This window comes from Merops nubicus, unplaced genomic scaffold (assembly GCF_000691845.1).
Source record: "Merops nubicus isolate BGI_N331 unplaced genomic scaffold, ASM69184v1 scaffold2250, whole genome shotgun sequence".
NCBI classification, from domain to species: domain Eukaryota; kingdom Metazoa; phylum Chordata; class Aves; order Coraciiformes; family Meropidae; genus Merops; species Merops nubicus.
In genome coordinates, this window is record NW_008584634.1 from 12,422 (window position 1) to 39,308 (window position 26,887).

The 26,887-nt window shown below is 39.3% G+C and overlaps 1 protein-coding gene across 1 annotated transcript; it reads left to right on the forward strand.

The window, feature by feature from the left end:
• Window positions 1-210: 210 nt before the first annotated feature.
• Window positions 211-24,870, forward strand: LOC103777200 (melanopsin-A-like). Its single transcript, XM_008944747.1, has 12 exons — window positions 211-237; window positions 7,870-8,012; window positions 9,840-9,973; window positions 11,118-11,321; window positions 14,078-14,249; window positions 15,152-15,316; window positions 18,207-18,314; window positions 19,447-19,627; window positions 22,585-22,737; window positions 23,266-23,334; window positions 23,794-23,832; window positions 24,679-24,870. Exons 1-12 carry the CDS (start codon window positions 211-213, stop codon window positions 24,868-24,870), a joined length of 1,587 nt encoding a protein of 528 aa, XP_008942995.1.
• The last annotated feature ends 2,017 nt before the right edge of the window (window positions 24,871-26,887 follow it).

The window sequence follows — 26,887 nt, forward strand, 5'->3', positions numbered from 1 at the left end:
TTTGCTTTACACACACACAAAAGAAGGTAAATTGGCTAACTTAAATTCAGAGGAAGGCTTTTCTTATTTTGTTTTTGCTTAGATTTTCTTCACATGAATGATCATCCCATTCAAAGGGGCATCTCTTCTTCCTCTGAGGATCCCAACAGCATCAAAATTGTGGAATCCTTCAGCGCATGGAATGACCCAGAAGCCAATACCTACACGCTGATGGACCTGCCTCTTCGAGCCTCAACTGTAAGTGTTTTCTGTCACTAAAAGCTGTAGCAAGTAGTTTTGCTGGCAAGATTTGCATTCATAGAACTGTGAATGGACATTTAAGGTGCAAATACATGTTTATTTCTGTAATGCAGTAATGAACAACATAATGAGTACTTTAACATCTTCCTTTTGTTCTTTTAACTATCTATTTACTGCAGAAAGGACTGTAGAAGCAGTTTTTCAGCAGTTACATGGGCAGAAGACAGGAATGTGTAACAGCAAAGTACACCAAATATGTTGGAAACTATCCAAAAAACATGTTCTTGTGCATTAAACAGCTGTTTAGCAATTGGAACACAATGCTCTCTTCTGTTATTATTCAAGATTGAAATCCCTGTCATTTCTCTAATAGTCTGTAAGTGCAGTGGAGTGCTTATGTAAATGTTAAAAAGTTCTTATTTGCAGTTGTCCAAGAAAGCTGTTCAGAAAGTTTTCCCAGGGAAGATCTATCAAAGCTCTTTCTCTGTTGTTCAATACTAAAAAGAATGAAAATTTCCTCAGAAGTGTGAAGGTGAGACTCTGTTATTGTGACACTTGAGGATGAAATTTCTTCAGGCTCACTAAAAATATTTTCCATCCCACCCCACAAGACCAAGCCAAGTGAATTCAGGAGTCTTCTTCCTGCTTCTGTATCTCATCATATACTATTAGGATTACAAAGTTTTGCTCACTTGTTATTTATGCAAAAGTCTGTTTAAAGGTAAAGAATAATAATAATAAAAAGAACCAGACCCAGGCTACTTTCTGAAGTTTTTAAAATCTGAAATTCAACTTAAAATCTTGATGTGGTCACACAAAGTATTTTGGAATTGCCCACATAACACAGTGGACATTTAGAAATTGTGTGCAGGTTTCAAATGCTGCAAACACTTAATGCATATAGGATGTTGGACTGGGAGATTCAATTATATCCTAATTTATAAGGATGGACCAGTAAATATTTTATTATTTGCAAAGTAAAAATGCAGTCTGTTTACATACTTTTTAATAAAACCTGGATGTGTGCAGTGTATTACAGGAAAACAGAGAAGTGTCCTGAGCCAATGCACTTACAATCTAAATTAGATGGATAACCTATGGAAGAGGATAGCAGAACATAGCAGGGAGGGATAAGAGGGAATCAAGAACACATGGTAAAATGGAAAAGGATTCTGGGGACAAAGTGATTTACACTGGAAAATTAAAAATTGTTTTTTTCCTTATTCTGCTGAAAGGGACTGTATTTTCAAAATTCTGCCTTTTAATTTGGCACACAGATTGGTTTAAGAGAGTTTCAAGGCTGAAAGCAACATGTGCTGCTTCTGGTTGAGATTAAATCCGGAAGATAGGATGCAAAATCTGCTACCCAAATTGCTCAATAGGACAAACGTCATCTATGGAAAGCCCTGCTGCCTACTGGAAGGAGGGCTTAGCAGTCACCCCGCTGAACCCCTAATTGAGGTGGGATTACATTCCTCTCTGCAATGCCTGTCGTGACAGAGCAAGTGCCTACAGAAGCAAGCCCAGCAACCAGAGCAAGAAACTGTGAAGTGAAATAAGTGCTATCAGTTGTTTGAGGCCTCTTGTAGGCAGGCAGTACAAACCCTGCACCTCCAAACCCTAGGAAATTACAGTATTTCTGTTCTGGTAATTTTTCTAAACTGTGTGTTTTGTTGTAATGTGAAAGGCCTAACACTAACACTGGTTGTATGTCATACTGTGTAAATAAGAGGTTTAATTCCCTGTTACTTGTAGGAAAATTAAGAACAAAGAAACCTGACACATGTGGGACTGCCAAAACTTTGGCTTTATTCCACTAAAACACTCATTCTGCAAAACCAATGCCTACAGTTTGAAGCCAGATGAATTCATAAAAACAACAACGTAGCAGTCCCTGTTTCCTTTTCCCTGTCTTGTTTTACACCAAATTAGATATAATCCATCTGATGTTCAGGGAGAAGTAGCTGAAAAATGTCCTTGTCCCAGTCTTTTCTGTTCCTGGCTTTTGAAACAATGTCACACAAATAAATCAATTAATCAATCAGAACCAACACTGAAGCACGTTCAAATCCCCCAATGACCTTATAAGCACTTATTTTTTCCCCTATAAATATAAACTAAACCTTGCTTTATACTCTTGCCATTTGGGAGAATGTGAGAAGCAGGCTGTATCAAATGTGATTTATATTCAGTACAAATATTTACATGTATGGCCTTCCTCCCACCATCATCACTGTTAGCTTTAGTGAGAGATCAGTAATTATCATTGCCAAATAAACAGTAACTGACACAATTTTTTTCTTACTCTGAAAAAGAACAAAATTTCCCCCCCCCCCAATAATAGTTGAACCATATTCTTCACCTGTTGTCCTTTATATACAAATATTTTTGTCATACTATGGGCAGGAGGGGGAGGGTTGGACTTCCAAAACAGTGTGTCTTCCACTAGAAGTAATTCAGAGGTGAGCTAGTTTGGTTGGTTTGGGGCATTTCAGTCAATTATGAAATAACTACTTAGAAAACCTCCTTTAGAAAAACGTGTATGTTAAATAGATTCCTGAGGCAGAATACATGCAAGCACCAAATATTCCTGGGTTTTTATATCTGATTTAGACTTAAACCTTCTAGTCTGGACAAATCACTTAGAATTGTGGTTTTCTCCTGGACTGCAAAGGAATTCCTTTATCCTTTTAAGTTTCCTCAGATCAGTGTCTTGCAGGGTCTTGAAAAACTTCATGGTGAAATACAAGTCCTGCTCTACACTGATGTTCTCTGTGGCTCATTCTTTTTTACCCCTTCTCTGCTTGCACCAAGCCATAGCAGAAGGGACTGTGCACTGCTCTGTGCACAAAGAATCAGGCTGGCTCCTCAGATCATCCCTCCAGGAAGAATCCTGCCTCCCTTGGAATCAGGAGTGGCAGCAAGCCATAAATACAGAATAACAGGACTCCACATTGTGCTGCAGCCTCCACAGACAAGGCCAGAACAGCAACAATTTGGACATATTTATCTATCAATCACTTCTCCAAACTCCCCAAAAGCATCTCAAGTTTGTAAGTCTCAGTCAAGTTTATTGAATACTAACTGAAAACACAGTCAGTTCTGTTTTAGCTGGTTTGTTGTATGTAGTAGACAGGCATTTCTTCAGGGAGAACAATGAGCATTTTAAGAAGGCAGGCTGGATAAAATCTAGCTGTTTCCCTCTGTTCTGTAGTGTTTCCACAAGGACACAGTTATATGTGCTGGAAGGCAAAACACATAGAGCATCTTCACAACTTCTTGCCACAGACTCCACTGAGGCAAACGATAGAGGAGGATTTAGAAAAGGATTACACCTGTATATGGAGGATAAAAATATCCTCCACTAAGATTATCCTTTCAAAGGGATAATGATCCCTTTTTAGGATACAAACCAACTGTTAAGACTATACAGAAAACGAATTCCCATGTCACTGTTCACTGTGTGTGTTTCACAGCTCTGTGAGACACCCAGTTGTGGCTAAAGGCAGGCTGGTGTTTTCTCAGGAATGCTGCCCTGAATTTCGGTGGCACGTCCAAGTTCCTTACCACATCAAAATTATCTATCTGATTCTGCAAAACTATAGTGTAAATAAATGACGTGCCTTTCAGAGAGTAAAACCACAAATTCTTTTATGGTTCTAGCAAAAGGCCAGTTCTCATATACACCCAAACAACACTATAAAACCTGTTTATAAGGCTGACTGAAATGCCATCCTTATCTAGTGATGTTCTCCAACTGACCCTCAGTACTCACTGTGAAGAGATTTTGTTATGTTGCAGTTACTCCACTGAAGTCCTCCACAGCTTCCATAACCATTTTGTTTGCTTGCTTGAGCAATGTGCAATATTTATATTGACTGACTGTCAGGAAGTTGGTGTTGCCCAGTAATTGTTTCCTACAGAATTAATGTTGAGCTAAGCCACCCACAGCACAGTTGGTCTGTGGGTATACTGGCACCCACTGGTCCAGAGCCTCAGGTGCAAGCATCTTTTATTTGTTGACTAGGGAAAACTGTAGTCCATTTTCCATCCACTGGAATGTGTCCAACCTCTTAGCTTCCAGTTCAGTTTCTTTGTGCATTTAGTGATGTTTTAAACTATGCTATGTTAAGTAAACTGCTTTGTCATATAATGACTTCAAATAATGAAGTGCTGGTGTTGCCTGTTCATTTTACTTAGCTTTGTTACGAGGTGTTTACAGGAACAAGGCTGAGCAGTAAATCATCCAAGGCAACAATGGTGTGTGTTGTCAATGCAACTGAAATAGCTGTTCAGAATACTCTCAAAGGACAATTGCTACAGTGGGGATTGCAACAGTGAGATTTTTATTCTCCCCTGCCAACCAAGTACTCATGCTCTGGGGAGGCAACAAGAGACTAAACAAGGCAGATCTGCTGGAGAAACTGAATAGAGAAAAGTTTTGGGAGTTGTCTGATTTCTTGATTATCCCACTAACCTGATTTCTGCAAGCACCATCTTCTTCTCCCCGCCCTTTCTTCTGGCATACAATTCCTGCAGAAGATCTAGAGCTGAACTTGATACAGGCATGTGTTTTCATCTTCCAGTAAGGAAGCTGTATGTGTGCAACTCAGTGATGAATGTGAAGTAATTAGGCCCTGTCTAATGATTTGTTGGCAACTGGTACCTTCCTTTGACTTAGAGAAGCTTTGAATCAGATGTGCCTTTCCAACAAAAACAGGGGAATAACTTTTAGAAATAATTTACTTTTTCCTCTTAAAGAACAGCCAGAGTTGGGCCTTGTGGTAAAAATCCCAGGCCTACAGGAAGTCCACTGTAAAATGTGAATTTATTCCTCTTTGTCACAAACCTTTTTTTTTTTTTTTGTCTGTATATTTAAAGTTATTTCTGTCCTATCAGTGCTCCAGTATAAAGACTATTCCTTATTTTTGTCACACTTGACATTTTTATTGACTCTGAACTTGTTTCACTCTTTAATAAGTCATTTTAAAGTTTTCTTATGTCTCTTAAATAACCTTTCCTCTCTTATGATTTCTCTGTGTATTTATGTTGATCTTTTAAATTTTTCCTTGTCCTTAGTCCTCCACAAATTTAATTCTAATTAAAACCATTTTAATCTGTTCTTTGTAGCCAAAACAAGCTCCTTTAGTTGCTTTGTTTCTGTTACTTTGATCCAGTTCTGATTAAATGGATAGCTACAGGGAAAACCATCAGAAATCTCCATCCTATTAATAATCATCATTAGCTCTCTGTAGAACAGCAGTTTTAAAATGTTCTAGCCACAAGGCTAATGAGGAAAAAAAAAACAAACAACAAAATAAAACAAAAAACCACAACCAAAAATACCACCCAAACCAAAGAAGATCTCATTTAATTAAAACAGTTCTATCTCAGACTCTCCCTCTCCATTTGCCTTTAGTATGGGATTTTGTTTGTTGGTTTTGTTATTGTACTGGCAGAACAATTTCTACCTAGGAAAGATGCCCAACTTTGCATCAGGAACCTGAAATATAAATGCCATGGTCCTGTCATTCAGTTAATGTATCAACCTTAACATTTTGCTCCAATTACGGTAACAGCCAGAGCTACATTTTCTCTCTCTAAGATCAGAGTATTTGTGCAGCATTTCATTGTTGCTCGTGTAGAAACTGAGGGAGTGCACTCTCCTTGCTGAGGACTGCTGGAGGCAGATCTTCAGCACATACGCAAAGAAAATCTCTTCCAGAATTCCAGACACTCCTGGGTTTCACCTCTTGCTACTGGCACATTGGTTTGAGATAGACACTGGCTCTAATAGCTTCAGCCTAATCTCACCAATTAATTCAGAACTAATGTCTGCCTCTATTGTCTGAAAATACCCATTTCCTTTGATAACTGGGGTGTTGTCAAAGGCACTTCTAAGTTGCACTTAACAGTGTATGCCATCTACCACCACAACGGTAGCATAAAAGGGAGAACTTCATATCTACCTCTGTGCACCTTCCTCCTTTCCTACCAGCAACCCCCCTTTTCCTGGGAGGAAGGATTGCCTGTGACAGCTGGACCACCACCTGTGATTTGTGATTTGAAAGAACATACCCAGCCTCAGAGCACTAACCTTGGTACAGGCACAGACCTTGCGACTTTCCTGGGGAGGAAGGATTGCCTATGACAGCTGGACCACCACCTGCTGGTACTTGTGATTTGAAAGAACATACCCAGCCTCAGAGCACTAACCTTGGTACAGGCACAGACCTTGCGACAAGCAGTTCCCTTGTCCTGGATCCCAGGGCACAGCCAAGTTGAGAGTATTCATAGTCGGCAGGCTACAAAAGACTCAAAATATTTCCTGGGCTTTTCTCAGCCTTGGTGTGGTTCTTATAGCTCAGTAGCTGAGGAATGTCACGGCTGCAGCTTGCAGGATTGAGCTGTGAGCAGTGGTCCTGGCATGCCATCCCAGAGTGAGTGCCACCCTTGACGAGAAGAGCCTGGCTATGAAGAGCCACGAGTGATCCTTGCAGACGAGTGAGGACAGGGCTTGGTATTTCTCATGAGTCCACTGGAGTTGGAGCTGCTGCCAAGACACGTTTAGGACAGTGGCAATTATACAGAGGTGAGTGTTTTAAGTCTCCTTGCCTGACCTTACATGAAAAGACAGCAGAACAGTGATGGTTTGCACAGATGCTATCTCCTCTTCAATTCCTGTGAGGTCATTCTGCTTCCTGGGTGCAGTCTTACTGTTTGCTTCATTACCAGTCTGGTGTCACTTGGCCTAAAATGTACTTGTGACTCCTGATACTGAAATAAAAAATGTTTTTAAATGATTATTTAAAATGCTGTAGTGTTCAGACTTGGCTACTGAATTTTGCTATGAGTTATTGGCTGATTAAGACACAAATGCTTTCATCAAGTGCTTTATCACACTCTTCACAGAGAGCAAAACACCTTCATTCAGTGTAGAATGAAAAGAGAACTGGTATGGAAACCAGGCATAAGGTATAAAGGATTTCTGCTTTACTTTTTATGATCCTTAATTTAGTTTCCAAAAGATTCTTGTTCAATGCTGCCAAGCTTTGGGTAACCAAGTCTTGAGAGCAGCTCAAAATTCAGTGTTATTCGGTGGGAGAAATGGAACAGCCATACTACTAAAGGAATAAGTGCATGTTTAGACCATTTCTCTTGGTCAGAGAAGTCTAGCTGGTAATGTCAGAGGGCAATAGAAATCATACTTCACAGGTACAGAAACTTTCCTGGAATGAAAACTACAGAAAACTTACTTGTTAAGTACTGCATTACTTGATGTCAGATGCAAGGAGACTGGTCCCTTCCTGACTTTTTTCTCCTCTATATATCCTTATCCTTATATATGTTCATATCTTTATTTTGGGATAGAATAGACTGCTTTTCTTCACCAAAATTCTATATCAACAGTAAACACATAAACCACCCTTAGACCTTTGCACTGCTGATGGCATATTTATCCCTTGAAGGTCATCAACAGTAAACGTAATTTGAAAACAATTAGCTTAGTCTAATTTTTTTTGTGTGCTGTCTTTTGCATTCTTGACAATTTCCTCTTCTAGAGAAGCAAATGACAGTTTATTCAGCAAAATTTGACAATATATCTGTGAACTCTTGTTTACTCCACAGAAGATGACAGTGCAAGATGTTCCTGGTGCCTTTCCTACAGTGGATGTCCCAGCCCACGCCCATCATACGATTGGAGTAGTCATCCTTATAGTGGGTATCACAGGAACTCTGGGTAATTTCCTGGTCATCTATGCTTTCTGCAGGTATCTTTCTTTTGGATTTTTTCTTTTAAGTACTCAGATTCATCAATTTTAGCAGTACCTTGACTATGCTCTACAAATGTAGTGCAGGTGTACTACCAGACTACTGTGCAGAGACAGTAAAATGCACCGAGACACTTTGCTGTAGGAAAAGAGATGGTAACTTGCCATTTCCCTCTGACTTCCCCCAGCGACCACAGCCACAGCAAAACTGTCAGCAAAACTGCAAAGCATCACATAGATATGCCAAGCAATCCAAAAGCAGCCACAGTGGAAACCTTCCAGTGAATTTTTTTGCTCTACTGGCTGAACTGTGACTGCACTGGACTCATGGGATGTTTTGCACCCGTCTCCCACGTATCTGCTCTATTTTAGTTGTTTCCTTCCTCCTGCTGCTTACTACTCAGTTTCTTTTCCTCCTTTGTTCCTTAGTGGCCATGTCTCTTGTTTTCAGATTTTCTTGGCTTATTTCCTTTTAACTGCCACATTACAACTTTTCTACCCGCAGGAAACTGAATCTCTGCCAACAATGTGGCAGTTCCATAGTTTGTGTTCACCCATCTTGCTTCTGTTCTATCACACTGGGGCAGAGCATTGGCATGATGTCTGGGCTAGTGAGCTTCTACTTCATGATTGGTCTTCCAGCACTAATGTAATAAACATAATAGCAACTCTATTATAATTTGCAGTGTTAACTTAAATCACTGGAGTATGGACAAAAGCAGTGGGGCTTTTGAGCCGATATTTATGTGGTGCATTAAACAGAATGTTTCAATATGTGCATTCAGAGCAGGGAAGTGTGAACGACACGGCCTTAAGAACAGAAAAGGTGCTGGCATGCAGACCAGGTGTGTGAGGATGAAGTACCTGAGCTGGCTTAGGCCTGTGAAGATGTGAAGACAGAAAGTGATACTGACAGCAAATAACAAGCGCATCAGAGGCTTGCAGAACATATCAGATGCCTACAAAGTGGTCTTCAGTAATGGCAAACCATAGAACAGCCAGTTGCCTGGAACAGAAATATGTTCAGTAACTTTGCAGGCTACTGAACAAATGGCCCATGAGCATCTACTAATAATAGCTCCTTACTCCTAGACTGACAGATAGGGGACAGGGATTGATTCTGCATCAGTGCAAAGAACCCATCGTTTATTCTGGTATTTTTCAATTGCATTTAAGACCAAAAATTTGAGAAAGGAACTAAAAAGTTACACTGAGCCCCAAACTGAGGAGCTCTCTGTTTTGCTTTTATGTGCACCCTTTAAAACACTGCATCATAACACTGTGAATAACACAGACAGATGTGATACACTGAAGGCTGGCTATCGCTCTCTTTAAAGCCAGTGCCTGGACCAGGGAAATGAGGATCATAGAGAAGAATTAATGTAAATCAAAATGCTTCATCTGGTACATAGTGAGTTTGCTTAATCCCTGTGTTTGGAAGTCACTGCTGATCTTATCAACAGTGGGAAATGCACTCCCCTCCCCCTGCTCAACACGACCCAGATCCAGAAATCCATAGAATACATCGACTTTAATTTCCTGTTAATCATGGACATGCAGTGCACTGGGTCAGAATACTTAAAGAACAATATGATTTAACCCCATTGCTAAGCAGGTTATCAAAACAATCCTCTAAAGTGCACAAGAGTATAAGGGTGTAAAACTGAGCCTTGCTTATATTCTCATGAAGGAAGCAAGGAGCACTCTGCTCCAACCTGCTATATAGCGTCCCTTGGTATTTGTGGAGCTGCCAAGGCTCATGGGGAAGACTAACAACATACTTAACACTGCAGCAGTGTTTAGCAACATTCCTTCTGATCTCTGTAGGAGCAGGAGCCTTCAGACTCCAGCCAACGTACTCATCATCAATCTGGCTGTGAGTGACTTCCTGATGTCCATTACGCAGTCTCCGGTTTTTTTCACCAACAGCCTTCACAAACGCTGGATTTTTGGTGAGAGAGGTTTGTATGTGTTCTTTCTATGATATCACTAAGTGTGTTCTTATCACAGTGGCATTTTTAATCCACAGTTTCCTTAACCTCAGGTACACTTGCAATGTTGCAGTGTTTCTCAACATTGTTCCAATATTGACACAAACGTTCCTTTGAATATTTTTGTCTGTGTGCAACAAACACATTCCCACCCCAGGGAGGATAATTACATACATGAGATAGATACAAAAGGTGACATTGGCAGCAGGAGGCATGGGACTAGTCTTCTGGCTAGCATTCTTCCCCAGTGCTCTCATAACTTAGTTACTGGCAGAGTCCTGTGACAAAGAAGCAACACCTCTCAACACGCCAGCTTAAAAGCTCTTCTAACCAACCTGCTCTGGGACTTGCATCTGGAAAAAGGGAGGCAAGAAAGCCTGGCATAAGTGAATCTTCACAACAGAAATATTGACTGAACATTTCCTGTGCAGTAAGTGAAGTGGAACAAAGGTGCTTTCATCCTCCCTATACAACCATAGTGCGAGGAAGACTAGTCTTTGCCTCGTGAGCAGGTATTGACAGAGAGGAAGGTCACAGAAGTAATGTTGCTATTTTCATCTCTGATGACTAAAAGCACAGTTTCATGCAGTTTCCAACTGGATACATGTTAAAATAAAACCAAACCAAATCCCCTGCTTTTAATCATTAGGCTGTTTGAATAATTAAAATCACTCATTAATATATTGACAGTTTCCAGATTTACTTCAGTTATGCTGATCTTGAGATATAAGTGGTTCCACGATATCCAAGTAGCTATAACCCATTGTTAGGTAAAACAGCTGTTTCTGTGGGAGCTGCAGTAAAACTGGAGTTAAACTGCTGAAACGATCCCTCTAGAAGCATCAGAAATCAGTAAGTGGAAATATGTTAAGTAGCACTGTCTCCAGCAATTCAAGCAAACAAAATCTTTGAAGTTTATCTCCATGGATAATGTAATTAGCAGGACAGAGAGCAGCTTTGAAACAGCATTACAACTGCAGGAAAATTGAAGCTCCATTGCTTTACAAATTCCAGATGACATTAATTCACAAGTAACGCAGACTTGAACTAGCCCAGACATTAACTAGCATGGGTAGATTAATTTCACTGCTACTTCTGTCATCTTCATTGAAAGGCTGTGAGCTGTATGCCTTCTGCGGAGCTCTTTTTGGCATTACATCTATGATCACTTTGATGGTGATTGCCTTGGACAGATACTTTGTCATCACAAAACCTCTGGCTTCTCTTGGAGTGACGTCTAAGAAGAAGGCCCTAATAATCCTGGTAGGAGTCTGGCTGTACTCTTTGGCTTGGAGTCTCCCACCCTTCTTTGGATGGAGTAAGTCAAATGGAATAAACCTTTTTTTTTTCTTTGTAACATTGGATTAAAGATCAATTGCATGTATAGAAAAGGGCTGAATTAATGGCTTGCATATTAGGCTTGAATAAATCAATTTGAAGGAAATCAATAAAATACATATTGAAACTGAAGATCTCTAATCAAAAGAAAAAAAATCCAACATGTATTACAGCATATTATATGACAATAGCAATTTTCCTTAATCTCATCACCTACTGAATAAAGAACAGTATATAAAATCAAGGACAAAATTTATGAAGGATGCACCTGCCTATGATCTCATAATCCATTGAACCAAATTCAACAATATAAAAGCAAAATAAATGTATTTGTGAGTTTTCTGATTGCTTTCTTCCTCCTCAAAGGTACTGTGTAAGACATCAATCTAAATTTCTTTATTCAGATAAAAGAGGAATACAGTCAGAGTATTTTGTGCAAGTAGATCTTCAGTAAGTCTCGATTGTGTTCTAGGCAGACAAATTGCACTAGGTGTTGGTCACATTCTCTGTTCAGGCACTGGTATCTTCACTAAGGCTTCCATTAAGGGTGGCATTTAGTAATAACCAAGTAACTAATTTGCTTTTGTGAATCCAAATTTTATGCCTTTGAATTGGAACACTCAGCATCTTGATCCTTGCAACTTCAGAGTTTTTATTATTCTTTCTCATTGAAGAAATTTGTTTCCTATGAGTCACCAGTCTGTCAGTCAGTTAGAGTGAACTCACCATTCAAAACTCCAGCCTATTATTGTGCTCCCTAATTCCAGCAGAGCATGTGTCAGCTCAGCTGAGTTGAGAACACAGCAATGTTTGATCTTCCCAAAGGATGCTGCAACCAACTCTTTTACTGAGTAGAATTTCAGCAGACTTTTGTTATTGTCCTGTTATTGTCATTCTGGTCCCCCATAAACATGAAGCATGTTTAAGCAGGCATCCTGCAATACTGGGAGAAGCTGCCCTTAGTTCATTGAGGAGCTGTTAGAACAACAAAATGACAATTTAGTCTTAGATTCCAGATTCTTAATTGGAGAAGGTGGAATAATTGCTTGAAGGTTGTTGTTATCTTGTAATTAGATTCTAACAGTACCCACAGCACTAAGTCTGATGTGGTAATTAGATGCTTCTGGGCACATCTGGTGCAGTACTTCTTAGAGTTCAACAGAAAATACCACTGTAAACACTGAAAATTAAAATAGTAAGGTAAAAAGACATTGCTGTTGACAATTTCTTTACTTACCAGGTTGACACAATTCCTTTAAGATTATATTTTATTCCAGGTAGAATATTATGTATGTATGATTTTTTTATACTTGTACTCAACTTCAGGACACAATTAATTTGAGCTGCACAATAAATCTTTCTCCTTTGCATAGGAGACTTCTCTTGTCTGCACAAGCTTAAAGAAGCGGTAGCAATAAGTTTCATTTCACTCCTTAGGAAGACTAATCTACAGGAAATGGTGGTATTTAAAAACAATAAAGGTCTGATCCAAGACTCACTGAAGTGTTTGGAGAGATGCCTTCTGACTATACTGAGCTTTAAACAATAATTTAAGATCTGAAACAAAATTATTCACTTTTCTGATTTGAAGCCTTAAACTGCTGAACATAAATACAATTGGGCAATCGAGTAAAAGAAACTAAAAACAATTAAATAACTGTTAAGGTTGGGAAAAAGTGTTATGATGATCAAGTCCAACCGTTAACCCAGCACTGCCAAACCCACCGCTAAACCATGTCACAAAATGCCAAATCTACACGTCTTTTAAACACCTGCAAGGATGGGGACTCCACTTCCCTAGGCTGTTCCAGTGCTTGACAACCCTTTCATTGAAAACCTTTTTCCCAACATCCAACCTAAACTTCCCCTGGCACAACCTGAGGCTATTTCCTCTTGTCCTATTGCTTGTTACTTGGGAGAACAGACTGGCACCCACTGTGCTACAACCTCCTTTCACCTGGTTGAAAGAGCAAGAAGGTCTTCCCTGAGCCTGTTTTTCTGCAGGCTAAACAACTGCAGTTTCCTCAGTCACTCCTCAGAAGACTTGTGCTCTAGACCCTACACCAGCTTTGTTAGCCTTCTCTGGACACCCTCCATCACCTCAATGTCTTTCTTGGAGTGATGGGGCCCAAAACTGAACACAGTATTTGAAATGCAGCCTCAGCAGGGCCGAGTACAGAGGCATAATCACTTCCCTAGTCCTGCTGGCTGCACTATTTCTGATACAAGCCAGGATGCTGGTGGCCTTTTTGGCCACCTGGGCTCACTGCTGGCTCATACTCAGCCACCTGTTGACCAAAACCCCAGGTCCTTTTCCAAGGGGCAGCTTTCCAGCCACTCTTCCCAAGCCTGTAGCATTACAGGGGTTGATATGGCCCAAGTGCAGGCACTTGGCTTTGTTAAACTACATACAGTTGGCCTCAGCCCATTGCTTCAGCCTGTCTAGATCCCTCTATAGAGCCTTCCTACCCTCAAGCAGATCAACACTCCTGCTCAGCTTGGTGTCATCTACAAACTTACTGAGCATGCCCTCAATGCCCTCACCCAGATCATTGACAAAGACATTAAACAGAACAGGAGATGCTTTAGACAAAGAATTGTGTATCCTTTTAAACTCTTTTTCCCTTTAAGAGAATAAGACTAAATCACATGTGATTCTAAGTGTCTTTTTCTAACTTCTGCACTCCAAGGAAGAATCACCTCATGGCTTGTGCTTTCTCCTGTCTTTCTTTCCAGGTGCATATGTTCCCGAGGGTCTCCTGACCTCCTGTTCTTGGGACTACATGACTTTCACACCATCAGTCCGCACCTACACGATGCTGCTTTTCTGCTTTGTGTTCTTCATTCCTTTGATTGCTATTATATACAGCTATGTCTTTATCTTTGAGGCTATCAGGAAGGCCAACAGGTAAGTAGCCAGCAGTCTGTAGTCTTTATCCTTCTATTTAAGTGACTGCTTATTTTCTTAAACCAAAGACTAACAGAAGGAAATTGGGAAGCTTTTCACTTTTAATTCGTATTCATGACCAAGACAGGAAACCAGACAAGAATTCTGTCACTAGTCAACACAGTAAGAAGTATGATCCTTAGAAGGGCAACTCCTGAAGTTCACCCAGAGCTGTTCAGTATATTGTCTAATGAGTGGAAAAGTGTATAAGCAGCAGCAATAGAAATCTAAAGGCTGAGAAGGGACTAAATTAACTGAACAAACAAAATAAAAGAGGGACATTAGAGACACTTAACAACAGTGTATTGACAACTATTCCACAGAGAAATAATAGACAGTCTTGAACCACAAGTACTATGTTTGGCAAAGCGTGAGAAAGCAGTAAAACATTTAGTCACTGGTTTCTCAAACAAAAACTATTGTGAAAATAAAGGCCAATATCTGCCACTACATTTGTAACCTGAAGATATCTGGCCTGTAGATATCAGCATATCTACTCATACAGCTCAGAAGTACAGAGTGAGAGCAAGGTAGAAAAATCAGACCTAGGGAAGCAAAGATTTCTCTAACTATATTTAATATACCATTCTTCAATTGGCTTGAATTGTGAAATTGGCTTGATTTATGTGGAAGTTCTTCAGGCACAGGACTACTTTCTTCACTGAAGCACACGTGAATTTTGCCACTGGTTAGTGCAAGAACAGTGCATTGAATTGTGAAGGACTGGTCACATACACACATTAACGTGCATTAAAAGTGCATGACATCTATCATAAACTAATGTAGTTATCACTCCACTTTGTGGATCTATTTGCTCAATTCTCTACCTCCTTTTTTTGCTGTTGTATTTTTATTTCCTCTAGGTCTATTCAGACATTTGAGTGCAAAGATGGAAACAAAGAGTTCCAGAAACAGTATCAGAGGATGAAAAATGAGTGGAAGATGGCCAAAGTTGCCCTGATTGTCATCTTGCTTTATGTCATTTCCTGGTCACCATATTCTGTTGTTGCTCTGGTAGCTTTTGCTGGGTAATTATAAATGTATCAGCAAAGGAATATTCAGTGAAAGCAAAAGGTGTGAAACTGTAAAAGACAGATGAAAGTCAAAGCTTCCTGTCAAGTTTAATGCCTGAAGTGCATCCAAAACATTCACATAGTTAGAAGTGACATTTAGCAAATGAGGCACACACTGATTGTGATTTTTTTCTTAGTTTGACTTTAAAAAAAAGGAGAAACAAAAAAGGAAAAGAAAACAAGAAGGTTATTACTGGCAACATAACATTACTGTGCTGATGATAGATTCTCTATGACAGGCTATCTGAACTATATGAACTTTATTTAGCACCAAAATGCTAAATAAAGGGCTCACAAAGATCCACCCAAGGGCTGATGTCTTTTCTTTCTCCTCTTCTTTTACTTACTGAAGTCTATTCATTTTCTTGTGTTACATCAAACTGCTGAAATTTCTTCAGTGTATAAGTGAATTCAAAACTAGTACATAGTTGTATTGGGGAGCTTTTTGATGCTGAATATAGAAGATTGTAAATGTGCATTATCTAAGCATGCTCTTCATCTATTTAATTGCCAGCATCTTATACAGTTATTTCAAGAAAAGCATGATACTATTGATGCAGTAGCTGTACATAGTTTGACACCAGACTATAGTTTATACAACCCAGTACAAGTAATGGGTTGTGAACTCAGATGGCTGGGCTCTGAGTGCTTGTTTCTCCCATGATAACATGAATTTTCTGTGCTTCAGTTTAGTCTTTGTAAAATGGGTGTGACTATCTGCTTTAGAAAGTCTTGTCAGTGGCAAATCCTCAAGAAAAAGATAGCTATGACGGTACAAAACACTTTATTATTATTTTTCAAGTCAGAAATAAATAAAATGTAGGTTTTCCTACAATTGACATACAGGATAAATCTAGTTATGACAGAGAATTTTGAGAGGCAGGGATGATCTTTGTTACATGCCTAAGGAAGAGGCCACTGCAGGACCTCTTCTCAAACATAGCTTAGGGTGGCAGCTTCCTAAGCACAGCACTTCTAAAATCTTACAATGAAGAAGTAAAAGTTTTAAAAGAAGAGCATTCTTTCCCTTTCTATCCAGAGAGTCAATTCCAAGCAGCAGCAGCAACAATTTCTCCATGAAGGTAAAAAATGCAAATCCTTAGGATGTGTCCCAGTCTCTCATTTCCTATCCCAGGGACACTTAGGTACTGGGCACCCACCAGCCGTGGCACTTGACCAGCTAGAGACAGAGGAAGACCAAGAAGACAAAGAAATGCAGCACAGCTACCCTGCAGCACTACTTGCTCTAAGATATTTTAAAAAAAAAAGAAAATAAAAAATGAGGAGATGTTTTAGGCTAACCATTTCAGCTCTATAGAACTGTCAGGCTGTCCCATACAATCAGTGTCTACCTGAAGATGATAAAGTGCCCACTGAACTTGACTTCTGGCCCATGTCTTACACTGAATGAAATGTGAACAAAAGGATAATTTTATAACTCTGCAGTATGTGACTAATGAGCATTTGCAAATTTTGCTCATGGAGACATCTGGTGAGGAACACAGCTTCATTCAGCTTTTTCTCCACTTGTGAAGTATGCCTTTTAGGCAATCCTTCTGGGATTCTTCTGAGATTAATAGACCAAGCCTTCTGTGGGCTTTTCTTCCAGCAAGGTCGTACTGTTGTGTGTTCTCCAGGATCTGTGAAACACACCTCTAACCAATGCTTTAAAAGTATGATTAGGAGAAACTATGTTAAAAATTGTATATGAAGAACGTGCTTATCAGAGAAAAGCCTTGAATTAGAGATGAAATGGCATCTCAACATTCAGGTGGCTGACAAGATGGTTCTTGTACTACCACTGGCAAAATAATTCTCTGTCATCACAGAGCATAAATATTCCCATAGTATGATGAAAAATTTCTTCACCAAGATGAGCTGCCACCTACTTATGCAAACCTCTCTGTTGTTTGTTTGCACACTCATCTGAGAGAGACCTTCTTCTGAGAGAGGACTGAGAGGAAAACCTTTTTTCTCCCATAATATCATAGGAATGCAAGGCTAATGAAAGATGGGGCTTAGGCAGGCTGGTCAGGAAGAAGAGCTGTGATAAAGAAAGGATAATACCCTGGGGAAAAAACTGACTTACAAAGCTACTTCACTTAGAATGCTTTCTACCAATGCAGGCAAAGGTCCTCATACCCTCTAAGTAGGTCTATAGGGAATTTGCCTGTTGCTATGGTCTGTGCTGTTCTATTGACATTCTTCTGACTAAGACTTAATGGGTTACTTCAAGCTGTCTTCAAGATTAACTGGCTGATAGCAGCATGGCAGATAGACATCAATAATAATTCTTTTATCCTTTATAGTCACATCACCTGCATACATGCATGCTCACAGTAACACATGACCATAACATGACACCTGGAAATACTTCCTCTTAACTTTTTAGTTCAGGTCAGGCAAAAAATAAAGTTGGAATAGGAAAACAGACTTATTAGTTGTCTTTCCCTATAATGTCTCATTCTGCACACCTCTTCAGTAAAATATTACTCAGCAAGGATATCTGCTGGGCTTGGAACAGACAGTTACTCCAATGAAAGCACATTCACTTACTGAAGGCAGGACTGAGGAGAAACAACATGGCAATTACCATCATCCTGAGTCATAGTGGTGAAGTACTGCACAAAAAGCCCCAAGAAAATGAAATTCCTCAGAAATGTGTTTAGGCTGGTGTTGATCTTTACAGGCAAAAGATGTAAGGTTTGTTCTCTCACTGCCTGGGTACAGAACTGCCCCTTCTGCTCTCTCTGGACCAATAATAAGGCATTGCCTTGTCAGTGTGTGACTGCACAGACTACAGAGAAGTCAATACTAAATGTATGATGCATTTACATTACTCTAGGTACTCCCATGTCCTAACACCTTTCATGAACTCCATACCAGCAGTGATTGCCAAAGCTTCTGTCATCCATAACCCCATCATTTATGCCATCGCTCACCCCAAATACAGGTAAGTTCACTCTTATGAGCTATGCTTATTATAGCAAAGAGAATCAGACAGTAACTTTGTCACTTTTAGGACGAGTACCTGAACTCTGCTTCACCTGCTCATTTCATCTCTGCAAGACAGCTTTACTCTCCCCAAGAAAACTTCTCAATACCATATAAATGTCAGTTAGATTTGTACCTGGAACAAATTGCTATGCAGATGGGAGTTAGAGATGTTTATGGATCCTGATCTGTACTTTGAGATTACACGATAAAAAGTAAAGACCTACCCACCTCAGAGGAAAACACCATAAATTTTTAAACTATCTTTATGAGAGATGCAGACATTTGTCAGTGTTGCAGATAGCAGTTTGTTAAATTAACCAGGCCAGTGAGAAGTGCAGCTCAGTGAGTCAATCCACCTCTTCCCTTTCTTGAAGCTTTCATATTTCAGGCAGTACTTCTTCTGAGTTGTAATGTCTAAGGTCATTACCATGCCAAGGCCAGATGCAGGCTGTGAGATCAGATGGATGGTAGCAAAGCCACATATGTGTTGTTGCTTCATTCTTTACAATGACCTAATGAGGAGTGGATAGAGAAGAGGTGGGCATGAACATCTAAGTGGGGAAGGCTGGGAGAAAGGGGAAAGCTAGGCAAAAGAGTTTCCTCATGCTGCATAGGAGGAAAGAAACACTGTAATATAACTGCACATTTTGTACAACTCTACAGATAGCCAGCAAACAGCTGTGTAAAAGGCAGCTAGAATAGCTGCTTAGGGGAAGATTAAAATAATTCATTATGTGGTACTTCTGCGAGGTTCATTTTAAAGGGACAGAATGTTATTTTTGCCCTGATTAAGCTGAAAGCAGATAAAGCATCATTTTAATAGCTCCCTTCAGTTCGAAGAGTTATATTTTAATGCCCTTAACCCTGCCAAGCAATAAATTTGAGTTCTGCAGAACACTGTGAATAAGTGATCTTGCAGGGTGATTATATATGAGACATTGGATATCTGGAAAACTCTTTCTGTACCCAGTAATTTTCCAGTCCATGCAGCATTAGTTCATCTCTCTGAATAAATGCATTGTTTATGATGACTGAATTTTTGTGCTAACAGAAAAAAAATCTGACTGGTTCTACCTCTCATCTATTAGAACAGCCATTGCAACACATGTTCCTTGCCTTGGATCCCTGCTGAGAGTTTCTCCTAAAGACCCACGGTCTTTCAGCAGTTATCCCTCCTCCAGACGAGCGACCGTAACCAGCCAGTCTTCTGAGACCAGTGGGCTGCAGAAAGGAAGAAGGCGACTGTCATCTCTCTCTGACAGTGAATCAGTAAGGGAGACAATTCCCAGACACCCAGTTTTAATTGCAGAGTAATTCATTTTCATTCAGAGTCCTTCAAAGTGGTAGGTTCTTTGGATGAAATGCATTATGGTGGTCATTAGAAGAGCTCCGTAGAAAGTGGAGGGACAAAGTGAAATAAAAGACAGAGGGCTGAAGTGTAAAAGCAGGATGCAGATCTTTGTATTCTTGATGACTTGTGGCACTGAGGGAAGAGTGAGAAGATGGACCAACAGGAAACTAAGAAAGTAATAGAGGCTTAGAGTCAGAGCACCCTTGAAAATCTGATCATACTTCTAGGACGTGCTTGTCTGGCCACAGATTTGGAGTCTTGACACACATCAAAAAGAAACTGGAAACTGCTAGTCACTAAATAGTGCTCTAGTGAAAGCAAGGTTGTAATGAAACAGGTGATGCTTTCTGAAAGTGAAGTGGGATGTATTTGGAAACATATTAATCATCAGGTTTAGACAGATCAGCAAATCCATTACAGAGTCATTCTCACAGAAGACTTCAACAGCTTCTGCTGCCAGTCTAAGTGAAACCAAATGTTTTGCACAGCAGCTGAAAACAGGGCAAATATTTGGCATCCTAGGCTCTCTCTTGCAACCCAAAGTTAACGTTACTAAGTAACTAAGCATGTTAGCTAGTTCACTGCAACTGTTTTAAATGAGATTTTCAAACGTATGAAAAAACCATAATTTTCTTGGTGATTCTTTTTCATAGACAAGATAATAACTGTATCCATTTTTCAACTTCTTTGCACTCTATACTCTTTTGACTTTCCAGTTCAATCAAAATGGAGTTCCTCTGGCTACTAGCCACCATTCAGGTGGAGGGTTTTAAAACTGGCCAATAGAAAAGGAACATTTTTGTATTGCATCTCTTGGTCTTTTGCAATCTCAGGATTGTGAGTCCCAATTCTTAGAAAAACAACAGACTCCTTCAGTAACACTCTGTGTTCTTGTACTACTATCAGTGCTGGCGAAGGGGAACCACACAAACAATTGAACCATACTTTTTTCTTAGGAAAGCAACTCTTAATATTCATGTAAAACAGTGGAATAAGGAATAAAAATTACCCACATTAAAAAATTCCAAGCAGTTGATATGCTTCCATCTGGAATTTTCTGTAAGCCTTGAGTAGGTCTGGATCTTGTTCAGAACAATGACAGAGTCAAGATTTTCTAACAAGAATATAAGTTTCCCTTTACTGTTTGATTTGACCATAGAATACTCTGATTTAAGAGTAAGTGATACTAGTTTAGGTGAAGTACAGAGAAAAAAGAAGGGCTCAAATTTAAAACAAACAAAATTGTTTTGATGCTTGCTGATAATTTATCTTGGAAGGTTTTGCACACTATATGCTCAATGAAGCTATGAGACCTCTAGACACACAATGCAAAAAGGCAGTACCTGTGCTGCCATGTATTTTATGTTACGGCTGGTCATCAAACTGTAAGCCAATAAATTATCTTTATGGATTTTTTTTGTACTCTTGTGGATGCAAAGGTTTTCTGGACCTTGGAAAGACCTAAAGAAACAATTTCAAATCAGTTCTTTGCAGGGAAAAGGAGTCAAGCTCCAGAGCAGATGCTCAGAAAACAGTTGCTTCCATTTTAAAATTCAATCAAATGGGCCTGTATGTGCTAATACACACTGTGCATGGAATGGGAGGCACAGTCCATGTTTTTTAAAATGTTGGGATCCAGAAAATAGCTTAGCCCAACCTATTGTGCTTCAGCACGAAAATATACAAAAACAACTGTTCCAAATTAAATTGCTTTTTCCTTCCCCTCCTTCGGTGTTCCCCTTATCCTTCCCCACAGTTACACAGAAAAAATGGTGCTGATCCTCCTTAGAGCACTCCATCTGTTATGGATTAAAATTATGGTACAGCATGGCCAATTGAGATTCTCTTTTAGCAACAGACTCCTCAGGCCAGTTTCTCCAGATCCATCAAAGATCACATTTTTCTACACTTCTTACTTTTATTTTCTGCCCTGGGGAAGGTTTATCAAAGTATCAATAATTTCAAATATCAATAATTTCAAGTATCAAATATTGAAAATATCAAAAATTGCTTTAAGTATTTTCAAGCAATTATATACTCACACCTGATGGAAGCTACATCCAAAGCACATGAAAATCCCTTCCTGCCTGGAAAAAATTAAGGAAGTATATTGCACTGTCATGTTCCCCCATTTTAAGGCAAAGTACACTGTCAAACATAAGACAGGTTGGTTTGCCATAGGCTGCTCATCACGACTTCAGCTGCTTCACTGTTTTATTATGATCTGTGGAATTCTCTGATTCTTCATCACTGCAGCAAAGAGGCTGACTGAATGAGGAAAAGCAACAGAGGTTTTGACTTCTAAGAAAATCTGGTGGGTTGGTTTTTTTTGGTTTTGTTTTGTTATCTTTTGTTTCTCCGTTAACTGGAAGAAGGTTTATAAAATAACAGCTCTTTCATGAAACAAAACGTTTCTAAAGCATTGATTCTGCAGTCCCCAGGCATTTCTTCTGCTTATTTCTGCTTCCACCCAAATCACTTTGGAAACTTTGGTCCTCATTTCTCCAAAGACTTGTGCTTCCTAGTTGGTGACTACTATGGAAACACTGTCTCCTCATAGCTACAAGGTACATCAGAGAATTGTCAACAATAGCCTATAACAAAACACTATTTTGTTTGAAATTTTGAAGTGCATCCTGTGGAGGGAAAAAAAAAAAGTAAGCTGAATTTTAGACTCAACAGACTCGATAGTTTTATTCATACTGCTTGTAAGCAAAGACTTTATGAGGTCATACATGGCCTAACTTTTGTGAAATGTTTTTTATACAATGTCTGCCTCTCACAGTTTCTGTCTAGATAAAACTGATTCTCATGAGGCAAATTAGGTGGAAGTCTAAGAAGCCTAGAATGACTGGTTTTGCTGTATTCATTTTAGGGTTGCATTGACACAGAATCTGATACCCCCAGTATGTTCTCCAGATTTGCCAGCAGACGTGCTTCCTGTGAAATGGATAAAGACATAACTCAAACCAGTGACCTGAGAGCCAAACCCAAACTGAGGAGCCATGATTCTGGGATTTCTGAGAAGGTAATAGACTGTGTAATATCTAAATTCTCTGACCACTGATAAGTTAACAAATCTGCACATTTTACCACAATTAATCATGAAGGTTCCTGCCAAGAAGATGGGCATAAACTATGAGTTAACACGAGCAAAGACTTAGAGGCTATAAAAGGTCATCAGCTTTTTATTGCCACCCTGGTTCATTATTCATCTGTCTGCAATTCTGACATGCAGCAGTGCTGTTTTTGTGATCTTAGCATCTGAATGGTGTGTTGTCTTGTGTTTGGCTTAAAGTGGGCATTCAGTAATATTTGTATTGTATATGTCAAAATTACTTGGTCAATCTTCTTGTTTTCTTGCCATTTGCTATCAAATGAACATATATATAGAGAGAGGTGAAAACTGGGCCTATCTTTAGCATCTCTCTTTTCCCAGCCCATCTTCTGCTGTCCCTTCTTTTTCTTTTTCCTGTAATTCACATTGCATGTATGTAAAACACTGTGACACACTTTTATGTCATTTATGTCTTTCTTATCTGTGTTCATTTTTCAGACAGCTGTAGATGCTGATGACATATCCACGGTGGAATTGAATGTCACCAAGTACACTGCTTCACCTACTGTAAGAATTATTATTTTAATATTTGGCATGAGTCTTAGTAACCAAGGGAACAAAACCTGATGACAGTCCCAGACTCTGAGCACAAATTAAGTTATTTTTTGAGATTCAAAAATCACACAATACTCCCAGCAGAATACAGACAACACTACCACAAAGGGTAGGTCATTGCTGAAACTGAGCAGAAAGAGACTACATGTAGTACAGAGTTCTTCTTAAGTCCAGCTTCTTCAAGGAACTTGAATATCTTCTTGAATTAAGTAGTTCCCCTGACGAGGTCTGTGACTTCCTTGGTGGAGCACAGAAGCATTAATTGTGTGCCAATTTTATATGAATAATATACACAATAAGCTGAGATGGCCATCCTGATGGCTGTACCTCTGAACCAGCCATAGTCTTGTGGCAAGTAACTGCTGCACAAAGTTTCACTGTTAACTGTTTAACGTTCTCTGTTTTGGGTAGCAACAAACACCTAAAAAATGCAACCTGGAGGAAATCAAGGTATGTTTTTTCAAAATATGCCATATCACCTGTTCAGTAAGATGTTGTGCTAGTGTCTATTTCTTCTTCCATTCAGCAAAGCTACAGCATACTGATAATTTTTTTTGACATCTGGCACAAGTGAATCCACTTGCCTTACTTCCTGACAGACAGGGAAATAAAAAGAGTTGACAGGTGAAAACAAACACAGTTTTATCTTTGCAGTATTAATCCCAATGTAATATAAACATATTAAATTATCTCTTTATTGTTACCAGTGATCCTTATAAGCTATTGGTAGCTTCATCCTAACACACTCATTTTTTGGTCCTGTACAAGTGACTAACATTGCTATTGTCAAAAATGTGAAATTATCTTTCCCTCAATTCATGTTTTTGCTGCATTCTCTAGTTTGCTTCCCCCTTCAAACTACCCAGGCTTTTATCATGACATTTTACATCACCTCTTGTCCTAGTGAATCTAAACAGTCCCTCTTTATGGAGGGACCCCTTACTTGACTGAATTTATAGGCTGAGCATATTCACACCACTTTTGTTCCTAGTGAAATGTGCTGTCATTAGCCTGATCTTTCATCTAAGTATACCAGCTCTTAAGCAGCAAATGCAAAGTCTGTGCTTTAGTACATTAACTCATTGAACAGGTTTTTTCTCATAAATTTTTAATGAAATATTAAAAGAAATGTTCAGATCTACTTTTTCCTCCACCCTTTAAGTTTGGGTTTGATTTAGTCGTGGGCACTGGCAAAGTGCTTATCTAAATACATGCAACTTTTCCCTAGATGATGCAGCCTGATCTCCTTGTAGATGTTTGTTCTTTCTATTTCTTCTAAATCCTTGCATCCCTTAGAGAGGCGAGAGCCTGAACAGTATTGCACAAGGAAAAGGAGAGTCTCACCATGGACCACCTGCAGCCCAGATACCCAGCATTACAATAACATACAGCAGTGTCCAAGGAGTAGAGCTGCCTTCCAGGTACAACTCTGGTTTCCTGTACCCTAAGATCAACAGCCGCAAGCAGAACAAGAATTCCAGCAACTGAGTGTTGCAAACCAGAATGCCACCCTAGCTAATACCTCTGGAAGAACTATGGACCAGCTGAAGCCAGAATACCTTCCTACATTGTTCTGAAATGCTCCTACAAAGACGCAACACAAGACAAGCAAGGGTAAAAGCAAGAGGAGTAAGCTTTTCAGCATCAGAACTCTCCCCAGTGGGTCACTTCTCGATGCGATTCACACTGTAATTTTATTATTTCTTCTTTATGCAGCTCATGAAACAATTTCTTTCACTTGGATTTTACTCTGCTCAAGTATATCTCAGCACTGCACAGATTTTCCCTTACAAGCCTCCTAGGATTAACTTGAGAGGAAAGGGAAATATGAGATTCAAAACTGGCCAGTACTTCCTGATGATGGTTTCTTCATTACTGTGAAGTTGCTCAACCAAATGAAAACTTAATCACACATTCACTGCTCCCTTTCATTAATGACATATTTTCCCCTCACTTTATTCTAAAATCCCATTTCTGAGATTCTGGAGGAAGAGAAAGGAGTAACAGCGAGGACAAGGCTATTATCCTTTCCATACTTAGCCTCTTTTTCCAACAGTCACTTCAGAAACTCATTTAACCCATTCTCAGCTAACCTACCCAGACCTATAGGAAAACAGTAGGAAACTCCTTCCAACTTTCCTTTACCAGGTTTCATGAGAAGAATGAAGAAACCAAAGCAGTGTTTGTACTGAAATGTCTTATGGGTGAGTCAATAACTTTGAATTGGTTTACCTTTAGATGTGCTTTCTAAAGTAAGTCTTGGGAGGATAAGTGTTAGTTCTCCAAAAATAGTTGTTCTAGAGATGTGTGGAATCCACACCATCCTCACGTTAGCATTTTATTTTTCTCTTCTCTAAACAGCAGCATTCTTACAGCTGAGTTGTTGTTGTTTTTTTCCCCACAATGACTATGAGATTGTACTTATTTCCCCCAAATGAAAAGAATTCTGTGAAACAGTGATTTTCTGCTTTTCCCTGATGCTCCTTCTAGCACATAAGAATAAATGGCCAAAATTTATTTGCAATGCATAGCGGTCTACATCACAAGAGTTAGGAGGAGAGGTCAGTCCCCAGTGGGAATATATACCTTCTGAGCCCAAAAGCACACAGCATGAAGAGCAATTGGAACAGTTCTTCCCCACGGGCCTTCTAGTAGCTCTCCCCTTGCTTGCAATAACAGAGGGAACTCAGCAAGCTATTTTGTCCTAAGTAAATCAGTTCTTCCTTATATCACATCAGAAAAAGCCAGAAAATCAATAATAATGTAACCAGCTTACTCCTTTGAGGGGGAAAAAAAGAAACCAGTGGTTCCACAAGATCAGGGGCACTGTTTTGGAGCAAACTCTTGGAAACTTACCTCAAATTGAGGTTTATTGAAAGGAAGGTTATTAAAACTAAAAACAGAGGTGATAATAAATTCTGCAGCAGTCTAATCTTAGATCATGAAAAAAGTGGGCCATCCAGGTTAGTAATAAACTGCCAAAAGAAACAAACTGTTCAAAATCCAGGATGCTTTTACTTAAATAAAACTGTAGGCATTAGAATGGAAAGGAGCTGTTACAGTTCCTCTCTTCACCTATCACAACCAAGCATTGTCTCCAGACAGAGGATAATATTAAATTGATAATATATGCAGCTAGCAATAAGGAGAAAGAAGAGACAAAGTATATCATCTTCAGACAGGAAGTATGTTCAAAGATATTAAGCAAATCTAGAAATTTTGGTATGAGTTATTGTTCAGGCTTTTAAAATTATTTAAAAACATGAAGGATGTAATTCTTCCCATTCTGTGTCAGGAGGGCTATTCACACTACTGAAGACTGGGAATAAATGCTAGTGAATGCTGCCCACTTCCTATGGGTCACAAAAGGTTTGAACCTGTCAAGAAAACAGGTCAAAACTCACACATGCTGTTTCATATGTTAATAAGAAGTGCACAGTATGTTTCATTAAGAGCTAGATCCTCTGCTCCTGTCATCATTTTCTTCCCAAGTACTACTCCTGAA